The 9,251-nt window shown below is 35.3% G+C and overlaps 2 protein-coding genes across 2 annotated transcripts; one reads left to right on the top strand and one right to left on the bottom strand.

Moving 5' to 3' along the window:
• Window positions 1-357: 357 nt before the first annotated feature.
• LOC109704149 (superoxide dismutase [Cu-Zn]) lies at window positions 358-4,577 on the top strand. The gene is made up of 8 exons (XM_020224886.1): window positions 358-455; window positions 1,543-1,632; window positions 1,713-1,814; window positions 1,922-2,017; window positions 2,168-2,199; window positions 2,290-2,365; window positions 4,012-4,065; window positions 4,252-4,577. The coding sequence occupies exons 2-8, from the start codon at window positions 1,557-1,559 to the stop codon at window positions 4,272-4,274; spliced, it is 459 nt and encodes a 152-aa protein (XP_020080475.1). The 5' UTR covers window positions 358-455; window positions 1,543-1,556; the 3' UTR covers window positions 4,275-4,577.
• Window positions 4,578-4,833: 256 nt separating this feature from the next.
• Window positions 4,834-6,956, bottom strand: LOC109704148 (momilactone A synthase-like). The gene is made up of 4 exons (XM_020224885.1): window positions 6,801-6,956; window positions 6,404-6,484; window positions 5,383-5,807; window positions 4,834-5,301 (listed from the first exon to the last, which is right to left on the bottom strand). The coding sequence occupies exons 1-4, from the start codon at window positions 6,821-6,823 to the stop codon at window positions 4,937-4,939; spliced, it is 894 nt and encodes a 297-aa protein (XP_020080474.1). The 5' UTR covers window positions 6,824-6,956; the 3' UTR covers window positions 4,834-4,936.
• Between the last annotated feature and the right edge of the window lie 2,295 nt (window positions 6,957-9,251).

Below are 9,251 nucleotides of genomic sequence, written 5' to 3'. Positions count from 1 at the left end.
GAACCATTTTTGCAAATTTAAATTTCCTATGGCTATTTTTAAAATAAATTATTTTCCGGAAGCCAATGGCATAAAAGGCCCTAAGACAATGGAATTCGAAAGAAATCAAATTTTCTTTTATTACTTCATTTTAATCCAGACTATTTTCATGTATGGGTGTTCAAATTTACGTTTTTATTTTGCTATATTTTCTATCCATTATACTTATGTATATTTTGTTTATAGTTTGTACTATTTTATAATTTTCTTTAATTTTACACTATTATTTAAATATATATTATTTATTCATTAATTTATTAATTTTATTTAATTATATTAAAAAGAGCTACTAGTAATAAATAATAGCATGCGCTAGGTTGGTATGGTTGTCCACTCCATTTCATTACAATTTATTTACAAACCAAGGAGGGGTCGTCTCTCTCCTCACATCTCTCCAGTCCACGGGGTCACCTGAGGTAAAATATCTAGGGTTTTTTTTTAATACTATTTTCCTCCTTCGTATATTTCGATCTCCTCTTCGATCTCAAACCACGGTGGATCGGATCTTGCCTCTCTCTCTTTCTTCTTTTTTTTTTTTGTGAGATTTTAGGGCTCAAGTAATCATTTGGTAGAATCGTTGTTATATGGTGGTTGTTGTTTTTTGTTGCTGTGAATCATGAGTATTGGGGATTCGGATGAGTGATCAGATCCTGGGCTGTAAAAGTTGCGATTTCGTGGAGCTGCTGTGGGAAATTTGGAAAGCCATTGTTGCTTCTTCAGATGTTTTGATTCACTTGTTAGATTCAGTCTCCGGTTTATCCATGGCTAGTGAAATGCTGCGAAAAGGAGTTTTTTCATTTATTTGATTCCACGTAAAATTCTTTTTCAGTGAAGAACAAAACAGTTTTATGTGTTGTAACGAGATCATCACCTGTTTTTGTTTATCGCATTTCTTGTGGGGAATTCGGAAAATATTGCTGTTTTTTCAGATATTTTGATTCACTTGTTAGATTTAGTGTTTGACTAATCTGCAGCTAGTGAATGCTAAAAAAGATGCTACCTGGAAAGAGTTTTGGGGCCAAAAAAGAGTTTTTTTTTCACGTATTTAGTTCCACGTAAAATACATTTTCAGTGAAAAACAAAACAGTTTTACGTGTTCTAACGAATTCATCTATTTTCGTTTTCGGATTTTCTCTGGCATGTGCCAAACCAAAACTATTTTCAACAGTTTTATGTGGAAGCTACAATGAATATGTAAGAATCAATTTGGTTCTATAGTGTTATAACGAAGCAGGTGATTTGTAATTCGGGTATGCACGATTAGATAAATACTATTCGCGTCACTGTTAGTTTCTTTTTATTTTTCTTTTCAAAAATAGCCAATACATATAAGTCTCTTTGTGAATGTAGGTGTTGCGTTATCATTTCCCTTTTTCCATCTTGAATTTTTACCATTTAGTTTTGCTTAGGCTCTGTTACGCAATGTTTCTCTGCTATTAAGTTCGCTGCCTTACTCCTCTCTTGTTGAAACCTTTGTTTCGTTTGGATTTTTATGATTTATAGATCACACAGAAAAGATGGTGAAGGCTGTTGCTGTGCTGGGTAGCAGTGAGGGTGTTAAAGGCACAATCTACTTCACCCAAGAAGGGGATGGTAATTATAGTACTCTCTCTATATATATAAGGTAAATATTGCATTGATAATCGCCTCACTTATATTCTTGTAACTGGTAGGTCCGACAACTGTGACTGGAAGTATCTCGGGCCTCAAGCCCGGACTTCATGGATTTCATGTTCATGCACTTGGCGACACCACAAATGGTTGCATGTCAACTGGTATTTGACTTTTTTCATCATAATCCTGGCAATATATTCTTTACAGTTGTTCTTGATACTATTTTCATGTTGTTTGCCTTTTCTTGTTGTCTTGGATCATGATGCAGGGCCACATTTCAATCCTGCCGGGAATGAACATGGCGCACCTGAAGATGAGACCCGCCATGCTGGTGATCTTGGAAATGTGACTGTTGGCGAGGATGGTAGTGTCCTTAGGCTCATTTTGGTTCGCCAATTTTTACAAGCCCATAGTTAGAAAGAACAGCTGATACCTTGAAAATTTACTCACCTGTTTTCTTGTATTGTTAATTGATCTAATATCTGATTTTTTTTTTCTTTTTTTCAATGTTTAGGCACTGTTAACGTAAATATTGTTGACAGCCAGGTAATTAATCATTATCACCGTTGTTCTATTCGTAACATTCTTTATGAAGGCCTTTCTTGGAAGATTTTGACATGCTTGTTTCCTCACCAGATTCCGCTTTCTGGATCGAACTCCATTATTGGCCGAGCAGTTGTTGTCCATGCTGACCCTGATGATTTCGGAAAGGGTAATTTTCCTCTTTAACTCTATACGTTATATTGGAAATTTATTTCTTTTTTAGCACTTGAAAGTTTAGGAGTCTAATAGTAGTTTTAGTACGGCCTTTTTATTTTCCTTCTTGTACAACCTTTCTAGAAGCATGAAAAGGTAATAAACGGCATCTATTTCTTGCCTAATCATGGTTTTCTATTATTTTACTTAAAAATAAAATAAAATGGATCTTCTAGTTTGAAATCTAACTAGCTCATATCATCTTTCTCGTCAATTTCTATTCTAATTTCTTGAACTTTGTCATGCTGAGCTACAATTCTATTCTGATGTCGGAAAAGGATTTGGCTTGTGCTATTAGAATTTTAGAAGTTGCTTTGATTCCACTGACGAATACGTTCTCCTTCCTTGATATTGTTAAATTATGAGAAACAACTGTTGTTCTCCAATAGATTGGTATTTTTATATTTTTATATTCAATGTTCCTTCTTACATCTAGGTTTGAGATTTTTTGACAATCTCAAGACGTGGAGTTAATTAAATGGAGAAAAAAATTAAATAATGCTAGGAATGGTGTTATTAATATTTATATCAAAACGTCTCAAGCCCTGATGTGAGGGAGTGTTGAATATAAATATTTAAAACATTGTTCTTTGGTAGCTTAGATGTTGGAGAACAATGGTTGTTTCACATTCTTTAACAGATATGGCTGAAATTCGAAATACTACTATTTACAATTTGTGTGATTGTAGCGAATGACTACCATCTATTCACTTTTTAACTTCACAAACCACTATGCTAGTACAGGTTATTTTTTCATCTTTAAATTGGAACTCTATGAACTAATGTACCCTGGTTTTTTAACACTGTTCGGGGATTTCATAAGGTGATGGGCCTGTAACTCCTGTATCCACTATTAGAAAATGTGGATAAGATTAAGAATTTTTCCTTCCAGTATATGGCTTATAATTAGAAAATTAGAAGTCATACGAGGAAAGATAGGCTGATAGTTGTCCGCGCTTTAGACAAGTTTTTGTTCGCCCTCTTGGTTTGAGTTCATAAGCACAAATACAAATGATACAATCAACAGAAATTACCAACAGAAGGATTCAGCTCTTCAATTCTCTTCTCAAGAGTTATGGTGTCTGCCTTGATCAAATCCATCTAACTGTTAAAAACACTGTATGTGACCTTGCCATAAAATTAATGTTAGTTATGGATCTAGTATTTGCTAGAAATACGGTCCAAATTCTGTCATAGTACGTTCCTATTCCGCCAGCATTCTTGTTGCTTAATTTTTCTAAAGCTGTTATGCACAACAATATTGTATTGCCTGAACATCTTTTCAAGAAGATCTGGCTGTTCCAACTATTTTCTTTTATTATATTCATGTTCCACTAACCTTCTCGTCACTTTCAAAAGCTGTTTTGGAAAATTACTGGTTTTTTAAGACCTTCATTGAATCATAAGATAGTGTAAGAGTGATCTTAATACTGCTAAATTTTCGGGCCTAAAATATACTTCTTCGTTCTCGCTACTACACTAAGTCCTCATGTTGTGCAATTCCATTCCGATGAGGCTTCTCTGGATGTTCTCTCTCTTTCCATTAATCTAGTAGTTAAATATGTATAGTTTATCAACTAACTCGACCGTTTGGTCTTTCAGGTGGACATGAGCTTAGCAAGACCACGGGAAATGCTGGCGGGAGAGTTGCTTGTGGTAGGTTTTTTCAATCTCTTCACACCATTATTATTTTACCTCACTTCATTTTACCCTCTTTTAGTACTCAAAAGGAGTAATTTCTACATAGCATCAATTTCAATCGTGCTCTTGTCGTTTGTTGACTAGTATTGGCTAAATTCATGCCAAATGATGCCTTTTTTTTATCTATAAATTCTTTGCCAGGAATTATTGGACTTCAGGGATAGAAGGTCTCTTCTCGACATCCATGAAGCTGGTTCTGGAACAAGATAAATTGTGTATTGCAACATTGTCTGGTATTTTCCCTTTCGCGTCGAGTTGAGAGAAACACGTGATACTTTAAATAAAGGGTGGTCTGATTTAGGATTGGAGTTTGCCGAGTTTTAATGTTGTCTGTGCTATTGCAGTTCAAGACTTACTATGTTGTCATGTGGTTTTGTGTCATGCTAGTGCTGTTGTAAGCTTTGATTTCATGTTCTAAGATGAGGATGGTTTGATAAATCTTGTCGCAGTATTCAACTTACCTGCTACCTCCTGTACTGCTATCATACCAAGGGCCAGTTTGGCCTTGCTGTTGTTGGATGGAATGCTGTTTTAGCTTATAATAGTAAGTGTAAGACATTTTTGTTTATCAAACGCCTAACCCGAAATAGTGGAAGCCAAGCAAGCAGTAAGATATTTGGCCTCGCCGTAAGGTGTAGTGCGTAGTTTGATGAAGTGTTATTTTGGTAGTGTTACGAGAAGAGGTGTTATGTTAGATTTTGATTTAGGTCTCGTTTTGTAATGTGATGGCTAAAAGTATTATTTTTTTCATAATATAATATGCTCCAAACAATTGAAAAGCGATTTTGATCTTTAATAAAGCAACTTGAACAGTGAACTGGATCTATCAAGGGTGCAGGTCCAGCCTCTTAAACACAGTGGAACCTCCATCCACCACCAGATTGTGCCCGCTCACATACTTGGCCTCGTCGGAGGCCAAGTAGACGGCAGCCTTCGCGATGTCGGCAGCCTCGCATCTCGCCCCCGCCAGCTCTCCGGTGCTGTCCGTCATCTCCGCCAGCCGCTCGTCTCCAATCCCCGGAAATATCTTCCTCATCGCGCCGATGCCCAGCGCCGTCGGAATCGCGTGCGGCGATATGCAGTTCACCCGGATCCCGTGCCTCCCCAGCTCCGCCGCTGCCGATCGCACCAGGCCGATCACAGCAGACTTTGAGACCGAGTAGTCATGCGGCGCAAGGCCGCCGAGGATGCCTGAGGTTGAATAAAAAATGTGTGGAATTCTGTTATGTGACGGTTTAAGTTTTTAGAGACAAGTGATTGTTTTATACGTGCCTGTTACGCTGGCGGTGCATAGTATGCACCCAGCGGTTCCCCGAGGGATCATCACACGCGCAGCGTGCTTGATCCCTGCCACCATCGACCGGACATTGACCGCCATCGTCTGGTCGAAGTCGTCGAGCTCAAGATTCACAATAGAGGGGGTGAGGGATCCGGCGACCCCGGCATTGTTGTAGACGATGTCGAGCCGGCCGTGACGCGAAATAGCGAGGTCGATGGCGGCCGCAACCTGCGGCTCATACCTGACGTCGCAGTGGACGGGAGTGGCGTCGGGGCCGAGCTCGACCGCCGCTGACTCGAGGAGGCGGTGTTGCACGTCCGCGAGGATCACTTTCGCGCCGTTTTCTATGAATTCTGCGGCGGTTGCTTTGCCGATCCCGCTGGCTGCGCCAGTGATCACCGCGACTTTTCCAGCTAACCTGTCGAGCAGTGCCTAAATGTTACAGACGCAAATACGATACACAGAACGCAACATGATTCGAACACGACAATTCGACAGCTTCAAAAAAATTAAAACACAAGCACAACATCAACATTGGTATTAATATAATAACATGTATATACTATATATAAAATATCAATTTTATTAAAATAATACTATATTTCTTATAGGAACGAGTATTAATAAAATTCACATTGATTGTTCGTATATTTTATTTTTTTAAATACATAATTTATTTATATCGTTAAAAATATATATATATATATATTTATAAAAAAATAAAATATTTAATGTTTTACATTATATATGCAAAAAAAAAAAAAAAAAACGAATAAAATGGGATGCACCACGGACGTGCGTCCATGAAGCGTTCAGCTAGGGTACGAGTTCGACACAGATATGCGAGGTTTATATCTGAGACTTATATATGTGTCCGTGATACATAACACAAAATAATTTTTTTATTTTTATAATTTTGTAAGTTTGAATATCTATTGTGGTTAGATATTATTTATGGCTTACTAATAAACCAAAAATAAAAAAATAAAATACAAGAAAAGAAAAAAAAATCACCTTCCCAATGTGTTCGAGTTGGTGGAGAAAAACTTGGCCTCCCCCTGCAGCAGCCCATTAACACCAACACCCCTCCAATTCCTAATATTACATATGATGAGAATTAGGGGAAAAATATAACATAATAATTAACAACAACTAGCCATCTGTGTTAGTAACGCACGATTCGATTTGCTCTTTCTTAAATCTACAATAAAATTATTTTAGAAATTTGCGAAAATAATTTTCTCTGGTTTACATTGAAATTTGCGAGAAAAAGGAAAAAAAAATATGGAGAGAAATTGATTTTCTGCAACAACAAGTCAATTTTTCTTTATTTCTTCTCATAATCTGAAAAATAAGCTTTTTTTTTTTTTTTTTTGAAATAGTAAAAAGAGAAACCACTGGTAATAAACACCTGGAGGCGATCCGGAGGAGCATTGCGAGGAAGATCTTCTTCGATTTTTTCTTTTTCTTTTTTCTTTTTTTTTTCTAGTGGTTGAAAGAGGGCAGACAGGAGGAGAGAGAATTAAAAGGGCATTTTGTTAGTGCCGGCGGCTGGGAAAATGATTTAAGCCCTTGTTTGGTTGGGGGTTACCACTTAACCCCCATTTTATCTTCAAACACCCCAAAAAATAGGTGGGGTTAGCTAACCCCACCTCAAATAAATTATTCCGGGTTAGCTAACCCCACCTAATCCCACCAAACTCCAACCAAACACTATTTTCTATTCATAATAATCCACTATCTTTCTTATCACACCTACTTCAACCAATCATTATCTTTCTTTATCAATCATTATCTTCTTATCCCACCTACTCCAACCAAAGGCTATTTTTCATTATTCTAGACTAACTCCAACCCCCAACCAAACACAAAAAAATTTTAACCCCACTTTAACCCTGAACTTAACCCTATCTCTGAAATAACTACTTTTTCCTTAACCCCGAACCAAACGGAGGCTAAAAGTTCATTTTGCTAGTGCCAACGGATTGGTTGCCTTATCGTGTGCTCTGGCGGTCAACCTGTACACACCTGACACATTAGAGAAAGTCTACTATATAACACTTACACTCAATCATTTATTTGTTATCAATTAATTTTTTTATAAAAATAGTATAATAAAAATATTTTTGAAAAAAATCTATAAATAAATTTTTTAATTGGTTGGAAACACCACATCAGCAATGTAAGTATTGCATTCTAAAATTTTTCCACCCATTATATGATCACCAATCGCACTTAACTTTTTGACCTTGAGAAAATCGACCATTCCTGGCACAAGTGGCAAAAGGCTTGATGGTTGGTATCCGAGATTCCAAATTTGAATTCTAATTAATTCACATCCGCTAAGTTTTTTTCTAAAAGAAATAAACGAAGTAAATAACATGTTATCTTTCTCTCTAAAAGAAAAAAACCTTTTGGCATTGAGAAATGCTATCTGTATACCCAAAAAATAGTATAAAGTTTATATCTCCTCATCCTAGATATTCAATGGTCATGAATTTTCAAAATTTTATCCAAATCCAAACTAGAATGGTGGGCGGGTTTATTCAATACTAAACGGTACGATATAAAAAAAAAATCGATGAATTTGGATTTAAATATAAATTTTGCCTGTATCCGATCCGAACGCGAATAAATTTTTCAGTAGGTAGTATGAAATATATGTGAATGTTTGACGTTATGTTTCAATTTATATTTTGTAAATTTAAATTTTAATATACTAATGTTTTCAAATATGCTAAAGGAAAACAACTGTTTTGGGTTTGGGTTGGGATTTATGTTTTTGAATTTTTGGTCGAATTCGGTTTTTGATATAGATTTTCAAAATCTCTCAGGTTTGGCTTTGAATTTTTAAAAATCCGTTCCGGATCTAATCTATCAACATCCCTGCCTCATCTTAAGATTCCGAAAACTCTTTAAAATTTTAATATTAAAAATCAAATTGACAAGAGAAGAACACCTTAGATGAGAAAGTGTAAGATTTACACCCGTTTTTTGGTGTATATATTGCTTTTTATGATTAGGCAATGTTCGATTAAATATAGTTGTAACTTTACGCATATCCAAATTAGATATTTGTCATAATGTAGTTGAAAACTGCTGCAATTAGAAACTGCACGAAGAGGCCATTCGTCGTAGTTCCAACTAGTTGGAGTGCCTTTTATTGCATACAACTAAATAAAATATATGAGGGTGATCGACTGTACTTAATATAATTGGATAAGGGTTTTGTGATTGGCATCCAAGTTCATAAACTCGAAATCTAGCTAATTCACATTTTCAGCTTAGTTTATTTATAAAAAATATTTAATTTCTTGATCGGCTCCCGTCTAAAATGTTGTTTGATTTGAAATAATTTCTGCAAAAATAATGCCCTTATTTGTAAAATAACTCATTTTTTAAAAATAAGTGAGAATAAATGAAATATTATGTTTTGTTTAAGATACTTTTTATCTTCAGGACAATAAGAATTGGGTTTAGATTTGAGCTAAGCCGCTCAGATCCATTAGACTCGATTTATAATGTTTGATGTGTCTACAAAATAAACTTTATAATTTTGCGACATTATTTATCTAATAATAAAAAAAGGCTCAAAGTAAAATAATTTTAATAATCGACATGAGCTCTTTGCTAGCTTAATGATGAGAAGAATTTTTTGAATAATTATACAAAGTTTTGATAGAAAAATTTTTTATACTATTTAAAGTAAGATCAATATCTCTAATATAAAATTTTAGTATTGTGTCATCATTTTTTTGGTGAGATTTTTATTAGTCATTAATTTTGAACTCTTTAGATCAGTAGATAAATAATATAAAAAATTTTTAAATTTATTTTCTAAATTAATTCACATACTCTAGAG

This window comes from Ananas comosus, unplaced genomic scaffold (genome assembly GCF_001540865.1).
Source record: "Ananas comosus cultivar F153 unplaced genomic scaffold, ASM154086v1, whole genome shotgun sequence".
In the NCBI taxonomy this organism is placed as follows: domain Eukaryota; kingdom Viridiplantae; phylum Streptophyta; class Magnoliopsida; order Poales; family Bromeliaceae; genus Ananas; species Ananas comosus.
This window is presented reverse-complemented; position numbering and strand designations above follow the sequence as displayed.

Coding starts and splice junctions, on each gene's coding strand:
- LOC109704149 (XM_020224886.1), top strand. CDS start 1,557: ATGGTGAAGGCTGTTGCTGTGCTGGGTAGCAGTGAGGGTGTTAAAGGC. Junction 1,633..1,712: donor CTTCACCCAAGAAGGGGATG/GTAATTATAGTA, acceptor TGTAACTGGTAG/GTCCGACAACTGTGACTGGA. Junction 2,018..2,167: donor TGTGACTGTTGGCGAGGATG/GTAGTGTCCTTA, acceptor TTCAATGTTTAG/GCACTGTTAACGTAAATATT.
- LOC109704148 (XM_020224885.1), bottom strand. CDS start 6,823: ATGCTCCTCCGGATCGCCTCCAG. Junction 6,485..6,800: donor CTCCTCCGGATCGCCTCCAG/GTGTTTATTACC, acceptor ATGTAATATTAG/GAATTGGAGGGGTGTTGGTG. Junction 5,302..5,382: donor ATGCACCGCCAGCGTAACAG/GCACGTATAAAA, acceptor ATTCAACCTCAG/GCATCCTCGGCGGCCTTGCG.